The sequence below is a fragment of the Fusarium poae genome, chromosome 4 (assembly GCF_019609905.1).
Source record: "Fusarium poae strain DAOMC 252244 chromosome 4, whole genome shotgun sequence".
Classification (NCBI taxonomy): domain Eukaryota; kingdom Fungi; phylum Ascomycota; class Sordariomycetes; order Hypocreales; family Nectriaceae; genus Fusarium; species Fusarium poae.
Window position 1 is genome coordinate 5,517,246 of NC_058402.1, and position 16,773 is coordinate 5,534,018.

At 48.5% G+C, this 16,773-nt stretch overlaps 3 protein-coding genes across 3 annotated transcripts; 2 read left to right on the top strand and 1 right to left on the bottom strand.

Annotated features, from left to right (window-relative positions):
- Positions 1–1,063: 1,063 nt before the first annotated feature.
- Positions 1,064–2,687, top strand: FPOAC1_011870 (uncharacterized protein; the record flags this gene model as incomplete). The annotated part of the gene is made up of 3 exons (XM_044856237.1): positions 1,064–1,737; positions 1,790–2,613; positions 2,662–2,687. The coding sequence occupies 3 exons, from the start codon at positions 1,064–1,066 to the stop codon at positions 2,685–2,687; spliced, it is 1,524 nt and encodes a 507-aa protein (XP_044703550.1).
- Positions 2,688–3,528: 841 nt separating this feature from the next.
- On the top strand, positions 3,529–9,031 carry FPOAC1_011871 (uncharacterized protein; the record flags this gene model as incomplete). Its single annotated transcript, XM_044856238.1, has 2 exons — positions 3,529–4,050; positions 4,100–9,031. The coding sequence occupies 2 exons, from the start codon at positions 3,529–3,531 to the stop codon at positions 9,029–9,031; spliced, it is 5,454 nt and encodes a 1,817-aa protein (XP_044703551.1).
- A 384-nt stretch (positions 9,032–9,415) lies between these two features.
- Positions 9,416–12,496, bottom strand: FPOAC1_011872 (uncharacterized protein; the record flags this gene model as incomplete). Its single annotated transcript, XM_044856239.1, has 3 exons — positions 9,416–11,315; positions 11,368–12,183; positions 12,237–12,496. The coding sequence occupies 3 exons, from the start codon at positions 12,494–12,496 to the stop codon at positions 9,416–9,418; spliced, it is 2,976 nt and encodes a 991-aa protein (XP_044703552.1).
- Between the last annotated feature and the right edge of the window lie 4,277 nt (positions 12,497–16,773).

The following is a 16,773-nucleotide window of genomic DNA, read 5'->3' on the forward strand; positions in this document are numbered from 1 at the left end:
CAACCCTCATCTGAATGATGACGACCCGCAACAGCAAGTTCCAAGTCATTTTTATTAGCTTGGAATAACGCCTACCAATGGTCTGTTGCCAACTGCATCATCCTGATTCATGGACATTGTTCCAATGGCCTGAGAGGACGGTGAAAGCTCGATGTGATGTGCTGACCATGACAACAGTGGAACAGAGAGCGAAGAACGTTGGACTAGATTCAAGCTTTGAATCAAGCTTATTGGCAGAGGGGGGAGGCCTCTAGAGTCCCATGCCTTGCACAGTCGTTGAATTATTGCCGTTTCAAGGTAGCGAGCGGGCTGTAGTAGTGGTAGCGTTACATCTGCTTTTAGGTCTGCTTTGACGTGTCGCTCTTAATAATAAAAAAACCAGCCAGTGACACAAGTAGTAGGACAGCCAGCACATGTAGCATAGCAGAGGAGAAACAGGTCCGTTTTCAGGGAAATGAATTGTTATTAAAAGGGGAAACCAGAAAAACGGGTGACCTCACCGTTGACTTTCAAGCTAAAGGGAATCAACAAAACGGTGCCCACCACCAACCCTTCCGCTTCTCGAATTCTTGGCAGTTCTTTCTTATTTTTTCCCGTCTTTTTACTTTGCACTGCCATAGTGACACGCACACACGCAACATCCGCTGACCCACGCACCTCGAACTTGGACCCCAGTTCTTGGCGATGTCTTCCTGTAAGGTCCCCTTTCTTGATTTTTCACATTTACTCTGCCTTCAACAGTCATTTTCCCCCTATCATCACGCATAGCCTTTGTTATTGTTATTGCCATCGCCGTTTTTTCTATTTCTTGCCTACTCACATCACGATAGTCAACCACTTCAACATTAAGCGCCAGGCGCATACTCTCAGTCGTACCAGTACCGATCAATCTTGGAACCCATTTCGTCACGTCGTCTGGAACCACCGAGCGCGCACTTTCTCCGAAGCTGGTTTAGAAGGACAACAAGGCACCCGAGACCAAAAAATTGGAGAAGATTTGGCTCACGCAGCCACTGAGCCTGGGCGAAGTGGACCAGCCAGAGAGTGGTCAACTGCAGAGACAATGATGGATACAAGAAGAAGTAAAGAAGACGGGTACGATCGGGAGAAAATGGCTGGAGGAGTTTCGCCCATCGAAGGAAGCGGCGATATACCTACACCACAGCGCTCACTCGTTGGTGATGAAAGCCAACTGCGAAACCGAAGACGCGAAGATGTCCCAGCCTCCACAGACCAGAACGTTGACCTAGAAAAGAGAAAACTCGACAGACGACAGTCATCAAAATTGTTCCGCCATGTTGAGCCAAAAGAACCCTTCACCGTCCGAAACCAACTTGAGAGGACTTTTCTCAACTCATACATCAACATTCTTCTCATCGCCGCCCCTGTCGGCATCGCTCTTAATTACATCCACAGCGTGAATCGTATCGCCGTATTCGTGGTCAACTTCATCGCAATTATCCCACTCGCCGCCATTCTGAGTTTTGCCACAGAAGAAATCGCCCTACGAACCGGTGAAGTCCTGGGAGGTCTAATCAATGCTACTTTCGGAAACGCCGTTGAGCTCATCGTGGCCATATTGGCTTTGGTAGATGGAAAGGTTATTATTGTTCAAACCTCTTTGGTCGGATCGATTCTGAGTAACCTTCTTCTGGTGCTTGGCTTCTGTTTCTTTTTTGGTGGCCTGCGACGTGAAGCTCAATATTTCAACGAGACGGTAGCCCAGACCGCAGCCAGGTGAGTTGCCGAAACTTGGCTCAGTCAATATTTCGCTGACAAGATGTTGTAGCATGCTCGCCTTAGCAGTCGCTTCTGTCATCGTACCGACAGTTTTCGACCAAGCCAGAGACACACCGGCCGCTAACGTTGCCCGACTCTCAAGAGGCACAGCAGTAATCCTTCTCATTGTATACGCGGCCTATCTGCTGTTCCAGCTCAAGACACACTCAAGCACCTTCCGACAAGAAGGCCAGAAGGTCGCCGCGAAACCTTGGTCGCGTGGAAGTGGCGGCAATATACGCCAAGGTATCATGGTTCCAGGCGCTCTTATCGGTGGCGGCATGACTGGCCGCGAGGAGAATGAACGCCTCTCCGAGATGCTCATGAACCCTCACCGACTTCCAAAGTCTGAGGAAGACGAAGACGAAGAGGAGGAACCTCAGCTGCACTTCTGGGTGGCAGTTGCCACACTGACAATCGCCACTGTTTTGATTGCCTTGTGCGCTGAGTTTATGGTTGACTCTATCGACGCAGTTACAAAAACAGGAGGCGTGTCGGAAGAGTTTGTCGGATTGATCCTGTTGCCGATTGTAGGTAATGCCGCTGAACACGCGACCGCTGTGACTGTCGCAATCAAGGACAAGATGGACTTGGCTATTGGAGTAGCAGTTGGAAGCTCCATGCAAGTTGCCCTCTTCTTGATTCCTCTGTTGGTCATTATCGGCTGGGGAATGGGCAATGACGATATGAACTTGAGTTTCGACTTGTTCCAGGTCGCGACTATGTTCGTAGCTGTCTTGCTGGTCAACTACCTGATCGCAGATGGCAAGAGCCATTGGCTGGAGGGTTGGCTTCTAATCTGCCTTTATTCCATTATTGCTGTATGCTCTTGGTGTAAGTAAAACTCACCGCCTCTTTTAACTCTCACTGACCACAGAATAGGGTACCCAACTCATTCAGATGAGTAAAGTTGATGTCCCCAAGGATTAACTACACTACCATCGGTTTCCCGTTCCGAGCCGCAATCTTATTGCGAGGCGTTTCTTCTTGATGTTTATATTTTCGGCCCACTATGTGGCTACTCTCATTTGGCTCTAATGATTTCACATTGATCCTGATTGGGCAAGTACTTGTACAAAGTGTATTTAAAATTTGAAAAATCATTGGAAGTTTTCCCACTATAATCGTTGAGGCAGCAGTGGCTAGGTGCCCATATCCAGTGCAAAGCGACGGGCGTTAGAGGCAAGGTCGATTCTTTGTTCGAAACTCCCAATAAATGCGAGATCAAAAATGCTGTCCCTGAAGATTCCTTTATGTTGTGTGATAAATAGCAATCTACAACAGCGTGGTAAAAGACAATAAAACCAGGTCCCACACGAGCTTACTGGGTCCTATTATCTTGACTGTAGGTTTATGCAACCTAAGAATTGCTCTTATGTAGGTACCTATAAATTGAGATTTGTCCTTCAAGTTTCAGTGCACTCACAGGTAACTACTAATCCAAGTTACTGTGCACCTCTCTGAAGCAGTAGGCAGATAGCCAATCATATTACACAATAGTGCTTGCTTGACAACGAATCTCCCGCCATGGGAGGAAGGCGGTGAAAAGATTCTGCCGCGACCACCAACCTCACGTTCCAGTGCTCATGCTACTGACCATGCCCGCTTGCGACAAGCGATTCCCCATCAACAGCCTCGCGATCGACTTAGTCAATCGGATCAATCCACTCAGAGCAACATGCGAGCTACAGGATCATATCGAGCTCTGTCGAATCTTCCTCTATAGCGAGCGAGCGACAGCCCGATCCCATGTCACGAAATGGTACCAACAGGAACCCGGTCCCGCGTATGGGACCGCCGCACTGGCGACAGTATAGCAAGTCGAGCTTAGATCGCTCCCATGCCGAGGTTCCTGTTTCCCCTGCGAGCGTATCGACCCATTCCACTGTCAAAGATGAGAAGCGAACAAGAATAGAACGCAGATGTACTGTGACAGTCAACGAAGGCTATGCCCGGGATGAGGTCCTGCTCAATTTCGATGTAGTAGGCGCCGATGTAAAGCCTGGAATGTTGATGTGCATCTCGACTGTGAGGGACGACCTGCGAAAGATCTCGGCTGGACATGGTGCTAGTAGCAAGCAAAATCAAGATGCTTCCAAGGGAACGTCAGGCACTCAAAATGGGGATGGCGCGGGCTTCAAGTATTTCTTTGTTGCCAAAGATATGCCTCAAGAAACCAAGACACGGAACCCTGACGTTGAGGTCTATGTCTTGAAGCATATTGCTGATGCGTTTGGGATGAAGAAAGGTTCTCAGGTTCTTTTGACAATGGTGAGAGATCCCTCTCAACATGAGATGCGTGATGCTAATTTCAACCAAGGTGGATGCAAAGAACCCTGCCATCGAAGCTTCTCACGTAGAACTGTCTTTCAAAGACCAATACCTATCCAGATCAGATATTTGGAGAATGACTGTTGGAGAACTGACAGGAAGAACCGTTTACAAAGGCCAATCTGTTTTGTTTATGGGGACCATCAAGGCGCAAGTCACCGCAATTTATGTCGATAGTCGCAAGACACACTCTGCCTTCTTCACCCGCGACACTCGGCCCATCTTTCGGAGTGAATCAGCAAGATACGTTCTCTTCATCCAGATGGCTAAAGAAATGTGGGAATTCGATGCAGAAAGCTCTGGCGAAATCATGTTCAACAAAGTCGTCAATGGGTTTCTTCCTGCGTTGTTCAAGAGATGGGCTATGCTCAAGGCCAAACACTTGGTCAGTATCGTACTCTTTGCGCGTGTAGAATATGATACCGGTTTGACAGCTGAATTCGACGGCCTCTCCGGCGACTTTTACACTGGCATACAGCCATCTGGGCTGCGTCGGCCATACAAAGACTTTTACCGAGTCGTGGTCAGCGAGATGGGCAGTGGGGAATGGACAAAGATCCTGCACCAGTTGAAGGTAGAATTCAACTTCTTCCGCCGGGATATCAGTTTGTATCACCACAAGCTCAACGCTCAGGCTGAGATCAACGGCCCGGACTCTATCCCCAAAGATACTCCCTCGTCTCGTGTCAAGGCTGAGTCAACTTATGCCATGTATGGCAATGTTTTAGAAGCTATAAATCTAGCTTCATCTCAGTTCGCCCATGACCATATTGATAGAGACCTCACCAGGACAGGTATTTCAATTGCAGTAATCAGCCCTGGTTCTGGTGTTTTCGAAGTGGACTATGAGACCTTGCGGAGAACCACCGAAGCATTGGTAGGGAATGGCATTGGTATTGATCTGATATGCATGCCCAAAATGCCGCTGCATTCAGTGCCTCTATTCAAGTATCGCAACCCGCAGTATTCTGATGACCACAGCCAAGCTCATCGGTCGAGCTTCTCGAGATCGTTTCACAGTCGTGATAGTACGCCAAACCACCCTACTCCAGTGATAGGGAGCTATCAATCACTTGGTGAATCATTCTCGCCTTCGAAAGGGATGAGCCTTTCACGCCGTGCAGACCCCCTCATATCCATGGCAACAAGCGACCAATGGTGCTTTGCGCTTCCGCAATGGCTTCATGTCTCGTTCTGGACCGGGGCGTCTGATGAGGCTCTTTCGTATGAGGGTATTGCCTTGTCCGTGTCCAACAAAGTCATGCAAGACGACGAAGACGAGTTCAACATTCGATGTCGTATGTACGCGTTGCAGATGAGAAGTGTCCTTGAAACAAACGAGATAGAAACGACACCTTTACAAGTCGATACTCACTTCCCCGCCAACATCACTGAACCGCCGTCGTCGCAGAAATATCGTAATACTGGTATCAACGATACTGTCTACATTCCCAGCAGACGGGCACCAGAAGGTCTTTACGATCACACGTCTGGATTCCAAAGGTTTGTTCCAGACAGATTGGCAAGACCTGGTGAAAAATCATTGTGGAAGCAATTGCAAGAGTTCGATGACCATAGGGCCAAAATTTCTCATGGCCGCAGTCGGCACCACTCGTCAAGGTATGCCAAGGACCTGGATGAAATTACGAGAAGGCAGTTGGCGGAGGATTCTGGTCTTTATGGAACTTCCCTCCCCGAGAAAAAGGCCCCAATTCTTGGTGCTTCGGCAAGGAAGCTGTCAATGAATATCACAGATGGCGACAAGCCATCTCCAACCAGTCTCAAAAAGAGCGCCGAACCAGCGCCAAAGCCTCCCAAACAAGTAGCGAAACAACCCAAGCTGATGAGGCAGATCAGTCTGGGCCAGCGCGGATTTGGGATTGCTGCCCCCAAGGCTGTGGTTGCAGAGATTAAAGCTGAGACAGTCAACGCTTCTGGTGTCTCTTCCGGCGAGGGGAAACAGCCATCAACGCCTCGCATCCGTCCAGAACTACGACCGAGCTCTCCACAGACAATCACCAGCCACCCATCTTCAGTTTCTATTCAAAAATATCGACTTGACGCCCCGGATACTATCGTGGAAGGGGTGCCTATGACTCCCAGTATTCCTATTCTCAAAAGAAACAACTCTGGACTTGATGTGACCACGATTGGCTCGTCGTTTAATAATCGTCAGCAAAAGCGGGATGACGATCGTGACCTGAGGTACTCGGAAGCCCTTCGTGCTGATGACGCACAGAAACTATACACAAACAAGCTGCGTGCCGGTGCACTTAGTGATGCCGTTCAAGATCTACCTACAACTCTCTCGCCCACCACTGCCATTACCCCATGGCTGACTCTTGTAAACCCCTCGAACCCGGAAAGTCTTGCAATTGACGACACTGTATTGTATAGTCGATGGCAACATGTTTATCCTCAAATCACCCAAATGAAGGTTCAGAAGTGGAAAGCTCTTTGCTGTCCCGCGTCTGTGCCCCTCACCACAGAGTACTTCCCTTCAAAGACACAGTTCGATACTGAGTACCACCGTCATCCGTACACTGTCGAGCAGGATGCAGACGATGACCTGGTGGAGACGCCCAAGTCGCGACAGGAATTTGTTCAGGAGCTCATCAGCTTGCGTTTCACTCAGGGTTTCCAAGTTGTGGTAGGGCCATTAGTTGCTCGTGCGTTTGGACAGAACTTGATCAAGATTGGTGACATCTTCTCAAGAGATACACCCCTGGAGGATGGCACTAGTATCTTTATGTCGGTTGGCAACAGCATTCATCAACTTTCGTGCGTCAATGGTACGGAGGTTGAGGTAAACATCTTCATGCGAAAGCCAACAGATACTTCATTCACATCCCAAGGTTTTTCGCCAATTTACAAACCTGCAATCCGGACATTGTTGGATGATACTTATGAAGCCCGCGAGATTGACCTCCTCACTCCCCGCACTGACCGCAACTGGAACATGATTGACTCTTACATTGCTGGGCACCATAATGAAATGTCAGACAGCCTTCGTTTCTGGCGCGCAAGATTCGTCCTTATCCCTGTCTTGCGAAAGGATGTTCCAATATCAAGGACGCAGACTGGGGACCACGCCGAAGAGGTACGAATTGAAGGTATTAAGCGTCTTGCTCAATCATGGCAAAAGTATCGCTACATTCCTCCACCTGAGCGGAAGTATCATTCACTTGCTCAACAGAAGCGACGACGAGACCCCAATCCCCTGGATATCGTGTGGAAAACAGATGATCCCTCAGTTGTTATCGCCGCTGAAGTTGAGACACTTCCTCTCACAGAAGGGGTGGAAGGTGCCAATCGAAAGGGACTGGTATCGGCTAAGGACCGTTTCAAGAAATCAAATCTGAACTTATCAGCCCTGGCTGATGTCATGCAGCAGCCTGTTGAGAATGGAGGTGTTAGGCTGCAGAACCGCAGATGGCATCTTCGCCTCTACTCTGCGTGTTTCATCGGATCTGACATGGTGACATGGTTGCTTGACAACTTTGAAGATCTCGACACTCGAGAAGATGCCGAGGCACTGGGCAATGCCTTGATGGCGCATGACGAACTAAAGTCTGCAAATCCAAAAGACAAGGGCCTATTTGTTCATGTTGACAAGCGCCACCAGTTCCGAGATGGTAACTACTACTATCAAATCGCCAGTGAGTTTGCCAAGCCTCATGTAGGATGGTTCAACACTCGACGGGCTACGGTGCCGCCAACGCCAAGTATCGAATCTTCGAATCGAGATTCACCTCGGACCTTGATGTCGGCTCGTTCAGTTGAGGAAAGTGGTTCTCCTGCGTCAACCTCAACAACGCCAACTATATCACTCCCCCATGGGGGAAAGCGGCCTAGAGTCGTGCTTAGCAAGGTCATAAAGTACGATGTTGACCATCGAAAGCGGTCTTATAGACCAGAGAGGATTGATCTGCATTACGACCGTCTCCACAACCCTGACAGCTGTTACCATATTCGTATCGACTGGATGAACGTGACTACGAAGCTGGTGGAAGACGCAGTTGAGAGCTGGGCACGAGAAGCCAGTCAGTACGGCTTGCGACTTGTCGAGTTACCCATCAAGGAGGCATGCACAATCACTGAGACGAATCCTTTCCGAAAGCCATATCACATCAAGTTGGCAGCTCGTCCTCCGGATCAGAAGCCCGAGACGTACATTGACCCCAACTCCCTGGGCCCGACAACATCTCCAAACAAGCACTTCTACCAAACGGCGATTCTTAAGAAGTTTGATTTTGTCCTCGATACTGAAGCGGCATCCAATTTCCCAAGCAACGTTGATGTGAGCTACTCATGGGGCAAGCCTGATTACAAATACACCCAGTACATCCATCGGAGTGGTACTCTCCTGGCGGAGATCACGGATGAAGGCGATTTCTTAATTCTGGCAAACCGTTTGTATAGCAATCGACCGGCGGGCATGCGTTCAATCGATCCGCCCACTGCGGTTGAACGCGGCGGCCGCATGGCATCGTATGGTCCCTACTCAACTTTTGGCATGTCAGAATCAGCAACGCTATCCTCGCCCCTCCTCAAACCAACGCATTATTTCCACTCGCCAGCGCTGAAACCGGCTGACCAACAGCACAACAAACCTATACCCGCAACAACTCCTGATCCGGATTCTCTCAATGCCGAGATTGACGACTTCTGTAAGAACAAGACAGCGCTCGAGGAGTTTTACAGGGAAGCTTTAGAGAAGGGCCAAAAGGTTCAAGGTACGCCTGCAACAGCGCCGGCATTGGAGGCAGTCCCTGAAGCTAGTATCCCGACACTTGGATTGCCGCCTGGTGTTCTGGGAGGAAACGACGGAGCGCCAACAAAGCGGCTTAATAGTCCTATGTCGTTCCTCCGAAGAAGTAGTGTGCAGTACGATGGTGGATCCAGTCTGACAGGGAGATGAGAAGGAGAGGCTTGTACAATATTTAGAATCTGTTGTCGCTGGATACCGGTTCATGCCTATCAAGTATGATGTATTTGGGTAATATCATCTGTCATACCACTTCACCTCTTTTTCTGCTCGCTGATTTTGAGCAGAAGAAGTTCGTTGTTTGTTGAAATATTCGTTCGAAAAAAAAAACATGGCATTCTGCAAAATAACAATAGGGGTATACGAAGCAAAAGACAGCCCGACATATGAAACTCTATCTAAATAAATCACCATATTCCATCCGTCATATCTCGTACGATTTTAAACTGTTCCATGCGCGCCGTCTCTATCCATTTATACTCTTTGCGTCTTAAGTCACCAGGCTGTACCTTCATGAGAGGCATTGTCTTCTTAGACTCAGGCGATTGTCCCGCCCTGATTCAAAACAATGCAATTGTTCAACAGTGTAGCAGCTTCATGGAGGAGTTCCCAACGTGTTGTCTCGAAAGTATCTTTTAGAACCATGAGAAGAGCTGTGTTCGAGTTAAACCCTGTTCTGTTCTGTAAATCGGCCGGATTCTCAATGGTGCCAAACTTGATAAAATAGTTTCTCATGTGCTGAAGCTTCTCCTGTTTGTTGGTAGGTAGTGAAATATTCTGACAGGGACCTTCCAGTGCGAACCCATAACTCCAGACGACCAGGGCAGCAAAGTACATGACCCATGGCCGGTTCAAAAGAACATCGTCGCGGGCGTCGTATGGCTCATCAAGATGATAACCGCCAGCGTGTGCCGGGGACACCTGATCAGGAGCCAGAACGGAGCAAAGAAATTTGATTGCATAAAAAGCAGCATCTCTAGCCCTTGCCGAATGGGCCCAGTGGTCTTTGATCCGCCTTTGGGCACTATTGAACTCTTGAGGCCCTATAGTTCGACCAAGGAGACGCTTTGCCCGAGCGAACATTTGACAGTCGACAATATCGGCATGCATGGCCATGTGAGCCAAATGATGTAAAACTGTCCGGCTTTCAAACACGACATTGAACTCTTGCCTCTTAGTAGCGTCGTCCTGGTAGGGATCAGCCGCTTCATTCCGCTCCAGATGCTTATCGAAATCTGCTTTCCAAGTGTCGTATGCTCGTGTAAGAGTAGCTCGCCATCGGTCACGGCCACCCAGAGCTTGGATAATACCACCGCCGAGGACGTTGACCTGGAGATCCCGCTGGTGCATGTGCCATGATACACTCAAGAGACCTGTCATGATGACTGTTCTACCGAATGAAGTTGTGTGAACGTCTTGGCCACTCAGTGTTCGCTTCAGACCTTCCAAAAATGAAGTTGGTTTGATACCGTTCGACAGCAAATTTGAGTCAATCCTCCAGACCTCGGAGCTGCTTCCAGCTCTCCACATGGATTCATCGCATGGGAGAGGGAGTCGCATTTCATGAGCGACCATTACCGCTGAATGGCCAAACATGGTGGCATGAATTGAATCAACAATGAATGCAGCGAACGCCGCACGTCTGGTTGCTTCGTTAGTGACCCAATGTTCCCACCACTTATCGGCCGTTCCAGTGGTGCTGGAGGTGGAGGACTGTCGAGAACCGTTGGATCCATCACGGGGGTTTGGCGGAGAATCTAATGCAGATTTGCCGATCAGGGACCGTCCTCTTCGCATTAAAGTGATTGTGGTGGCGTGGTGGATATGGGCCCGTTCGTGGAGTTCTCTTGTAGCAAACATCTTTTCATAAAGTTCAAGCAGAATCAGGGACTGAAAGATCCATAGTTTGGCAGGCGGTCGAAAGTTGACATCCATAAAGATATCCCAACGGAGATGCCACGCAAGAAAGTTGGACAACTGAGCACTTGCTCTTGTCACTTTATGTCCATGTGTCCGATCTAGACAAGCACCCCCAATAGCCATCATAGCAAGCAACAAGAGGTTCGGAGTTTTGTCGGGCGAGAACGTAGGCTTGTGAAGTATGGGCATTTGGTCGCTAAAGTGATACCAGTACGAGCCAATATAAGCCTGCATCATCCTCTTGCTCAGCATGTGGTCGCCATTCGAGCGATCGCCCTCCAGTAGGTCGACCCACTGGCGGTCAGGCGGGGCATGCTTGTTATCATGAAAGCGTTCTTTGATGAAGTCGAACAATTCTTGGCTTTTTTCCTCAGATATTGTGGCTTCAGGAACGTGCTGATCTAGAAGATTGTTGACAGCCATGACCTGCTGGGGAGCACTTGGAAAATATCCGAGTGAGTTACTGTCAGTGCCCAAAAGGGATATATTGAACTGATTGCTTTGAAGCTCGGCATAACTAAGGTTTGGGGGTTAGTACGGCCACTCATGCATCTTGGGGTGCTACTGACTTTGTGTAGTTCGGACCCATAACCGGAGTCATTGCCTGGCTTGGGGAATTAAAAAGATAAGCCATGAAATCCTCAGGCATTCCGACGTAAGGGGACTTGTTCAGATCACCACCTTCTCCAAAGACAGGGACAGTCGCGGGCATGGCCATCTGATCAAGCATCATCATCTCGCTAGCTTGCGTGGTGCCTGGCTCCGAGTACTCAGCCGAAGTGACAACGGTAGAATCCTGCCCACTAGAGTACTGAGCAGGAGGCAAATTCATAGGCATAACGTTCTGCTGGCTGACAAATGAGTTCTGTGCCACGTTTTGTTGGGTTGGGAAACCATGCTGGTTAGCAATGGGGGACATCACGTTGTACTGTGAATTGCCGGCTGATATTGAAGGTCTTTGTGACATTGCGGGCGATTGAGGTTGGCTAAGCTGGGGTGTGCGATTGTCGTAGCCTTGAGTCGGCGACATGTAGTTTTCCATGCCATTAGGTACATGCCCGTTTTGGTACATCCCTGCTGGAACATTACCCATGGGCGAGTAGGGACTGGGTGTTGGGATTTGTGACGTCTGATAAGATATGTTCGTTGGCTGGGACTTTCCGTAATCCATGGAGTTGTTTCGGCTGAAGTTGGGTGGTTGACCAGGAGCGATGGCTGGCGCCATGTGCCCGGCCATGCTGTCTCGTTGATTAAGCTGTGATCCTTTTGCCGCATGCCGGTCCATGTGCCTTTTGAGAAGATCCCCCCTAACGAATGTCCGTGTGCAGTTAGGAAAGGTGCAGTGGTAAGTTTGCTTGGAGTTGTGGTTGAGTTGATGTCGATATCTGTGTTGCATGTCAGCATATGTGTCGTTGTGTTGCACAATGTCAAGTCATACAAATGTTCGGCTCTCGAATAGCTTTTTCCACAACCTTCAGCACTGCACTCGAACCTCTTATCCAAGCCTTTTCGACTGCGTCTTCGTTTTCTGGCAGGGCCTGGACCGTCCGAGTTGGAGGATGCGCCATTTGGACCGTCTCGGTTTCCCTCGCCTCTTGCATCTTGTTCAGGACCGTCATTTTCGGGCGAGCGACTTCTTCGTCGGCCACGCGCTGAGGGATCTGTAGTGTCGCGAGGCGATATATTTTGAGGTCCCATTGCGCCGGAGCTCACCGGAGAAATGGGTAAAGTTGGTTTCACTTGGTTCGTGACAACAGATGCCATGACCCGTTCAGAAGAGGTTGTTGAGTACGGAACGATTAGATATAATAAGAGAAGAACTCTGGGGTATCAAGCCAGTGTACGAACAAACTGGCAGGCAATGGATAGCCAGCAGCCGGGCGTTGGTAGGCCAGGGCGCGTACTGTATTATGCAGTGAATGACGGTTCGTAATTGCTGCGTTGCGCTGCGCTGTCGCAAAGCGTGCCGTTGCAGCTGGGTTTAATAGCGGGGTTGACTTGGTTATGACCGGGGGCGCCGCGTGAGTGGGACTGGGCGGAAATAAATCGTGTACGTTAATTGCTCTGTTAAAGACCCCTATAAATTGATACGATGCTGCAGGTAAAACGCATGGCAGAATGGGGAAGCTTGGATGTGTCTCGAATCGACGGCGACGGGCTGACAACGGCCACTAGAAATCGTAGTGTAACGGAACGGAACGTCGGTATTTGCCTGATTAAAGTTGGACGCCAGACTTTTTATGATGACTCTATTAGAGTCGACGAGGTCTCAACGGTCGGACTGGTTCCGCAATGTTAGCAGCGAAGGACAATAAGTGTCGCGTGTTTCTGCGGCTAAAATGAGGGTAGGTGGATCGAGGAACCACGGGCCAGCTTGGGGAAGACGGGATGTGGGACCATGACATGATTGGAGACGAGAAGAGAAGCCAAAATGAACGAGGTTGTGGGTTATCGCATTGCTGATCCGTTTTATCTTGTAATAGCCCTTCTTCGACTATGGAGAAGACGAGATTTGAAAGCGGCTGCTGCCGAGAGCGAGATGCCGTTGCGGCGCTGGAGGCTTTCGTGGGGGTGGGTACAGGTACAAGTACAGTCTGTCTATCTGACAGTCTGTACAATAAAGCCGATGTGAAATTGTCGATTATCTACGACTCGCCTAACATTCGGTAAAAAGAACGGGACGCTTTGACTGACGTTTGTAACGAGGCGATCCTTGGAAACTTGGTTACAAGAGGTATAATCAAATCAATCCGTTGTCGTGTAGCAGGCAAGGTCGGACGATTTGGGCAGCAGGAGCCAAGACCAGATGGGCGGGACCCAATATTGAACATAGGGTCTGACGACATCATATTTGACCGCTATCGTCCAATAATCCACGGTAATCTGATGATTCTCTGGCTCTTTTGGTGAGGTAAAGAAAGAAGAGCAACATGTAGTTATAGGCGCCAGAATGCGGCCCCTGCAGTCCAATCCGAGTGGCATTGGCAAAGGGTAGACGGAACGTGGGGAAAAAAGGATTGGGATTTGAATAGACGTAGAAGGATAAGAAATATCATTACTACCTACCTGGAGGATCGATTTATTACACACAGATGTGTGGCAGATTGCAACACAAGTGTGACAGAAGGATGTTGGAAGCCGATGAAGAGCAACGAAGAAAGAGAAACAAAGACGGGCTAATAAGATTACCTAGGTACATTCGAGAGCGTGACGTTTCTTTTCTAACGTTAGATTGAGGGGGCTGAGACTTGTCTGGAGGTAATCAGGAATAGACCTATATGAGACAGTACTGAATCAAACGACAAATCAGGCGCGTATAACAAGAAGCAACTCCAAGGCTATCGGCCGTAACAAGAAGCGAAAATAGTATAAGTTATGTTGTAACGTAAACAATAGGCCATAAAATGGCTTCGCGGCGTGGGATGGGCTGGACTGGAGTGAACTTGACTTGAACTGAAGTAAACGACCTGGGGGAGAGAGTGGGGGGACTCGAATGGACTTTAATGAAATGGATGGGGTAAAAGGGTCGAGTGCAATCATGGATGCCAATGGAGCCTGAACCCTTTTCGTACCGTCCATGCCTTTTACCTTCTCGGTAAAGCGTCCGCTTGCTTCTTCTCCACGCACACTACTGCTTATCCCTGCACAATCCATTTAGCGCAGCCTCATTTCGAATCCTATTTATTCTTTTGATATTAGTTTTGCTTTGCTGCACGTAAAACCATCATGTTCAGTCTCATCAAAAATATAGACATCGAGTAACTAGACAAAGATATGTCGCTCGTCAACCTACCTAGCTTATTTACACTTGTATAATGGATACATGGCAAACCCGACATTCCAGAGTCGACCAGGTTTCACAACTTTAGGATGAAAAGACCCTGGCTCCAAGAAGGATGGGCTGCACAGGGATGTTGTGCTTTGGATGTGACAACGTCTGTTCTCATCTTTTTTTCATCTGACCGAAGCAGCCACCTTGAACTGCAGCTGTATTCAAGTGCGTAAACGCCTTGAAGCACCAAAAGTTATCACGCTGGCCATAAAGCATGAACCAAACCATCTTCGTGGTCTTGTTTGAAGGATTTTGTGAGACACTGCTACGCTATAAGCACTAGGTATTGGGTCAGAAACCAACCATGTCGTCTTTATCAATTTTCTTAGTGTTGGACAAAAAAAAGCGCAGTCTGTGCTTTCTCTTTCGTGCATGCTGCATACAATAGAAGTAGGCAGGTAGTCGCTTACAATCGACAACATATCACGATCAATCTCGGACCACTCTCCCCGAGCCAAGAAGGGAACCGAAACCCCACGGACCATTCAGAACTGCCTTTATTATACCTGGATACCTTACGTCTAATTGCCAGCCGGCGGGCCGCTTTAAGTTTTCCAAACCATGCTCGTCAGCTCGATTCTAGCTACACCATCATGCGCTTATCGTGAGTATTCAAGGTTGCAGTACGTAATTCTTTGAAATCAAGTCAAGGACTATCTACGGAAACACTTATATCAGCAGTTTTACTCATATTTCTTTTTGTCTTTCTCCAGTTTTACATACATGGTTGGCGATCGTTGATCTGCAGCACGATTCGACTACTGTAACTGGCAACGATTTACCATCTCAATGCAGCATATGTATTTTTCTTTTCTTTTAATTCTCGACTTTGTCTTTGAGGACTTAAACGGGCTCGATCTGATATGATAAAACCAAATATCTGATAACTACGTTGTAACATATCCAAGTCTTCAGCCGATATCTTGCCATTCAAGGCGAGAGTCGTCGCTTGGCAAAAATAATAAACAGATGCTAGATTGGCACAGTACAATACTTGGCACTTAATGGTCGTAGTTGAACGAGGCTGTTGTCCCTTCCAACTCGTAGCCACCATGAATTCAAAGAGCTGGTTCAGGGCACCTGCTGGGCCAGGGTTGTGCTGTTAAGAAGGAGAACACATTGCTCTATTTCTCCAACGTGGAAATGTAGGACAAGATAGCGTTCTCAGTAAAATGATCCGACACTACCTAAACAATACAGTCAGTCCTGCTCGCTCCTCAAAGGCTCAGACAGACACAAAATAGAAGACAGAACAGGGCAGCTTCGAGACTTGTCAAGTGTCTCAGCGCTAATATGTCGGCTGATCAGTTCCCCGGGGTTCCCTTCTCCACAGCGGCTGATACATCTGACTGGGAATGACATTGGCTCGCATCTCCTCCACCTGCAACTATTTCCTCCAGGTATGCAGGTTCATCCCAATTCGAGTGTCCTGATTTGTCCACACTCCAGACGTACAGTCCAACCCTTATCAGGAATACTCTCTATTGGTCGCCTTTCATGCAGAAGTCGAGTTCCGTTCACTCATGGAAATTTCAACATCAACGTAATGGATTGCAGAGTATTGTAGATAGGAGAACTCAACTTGCAGACTAGGATAGCAGAGTCCGGGGAACATCCCTCCAGATGAATGGGTCCTGCATGAGAACTGGCTACATAGCATCTGCCAGCAGTGTGGTTGTTGAATGTGCACATGGTGTCTTTGAGTTGATTAGATTGTTTCGACGAGGACTTGCTCATGTTGTCATACGGTGTGATCATGATTCCGACCTATGCACGACATGGTGGCACATATCAATCTGCCAAGCTTTACACTACACTTTTGAGCTCCATGGTACTCACAATCATTCCCTAACGAGTGTCGATAAATTCTTAACTTTTGAATGACCTGCCTAGTTCTCCATCGAGGAGAAAAGTAGTCCAAACCTCTGTGTTAAGTTGCGGCAATCGTGCGTTGGGCTATATTTCATGATCAAAGACTCCGTCGCCAGACGAAAAGAATATGCATGATTGTGTCTAACAAAATCCCCGACTTCCGATGTGTCAATAACCTTACTTGGCAGACCAAGTGCACATGATTAGATGTGACTGCGTGTTTCGTCCCAAGCTGACGGATCACAAGTGGAGATGGGGTATTGAGATCTTG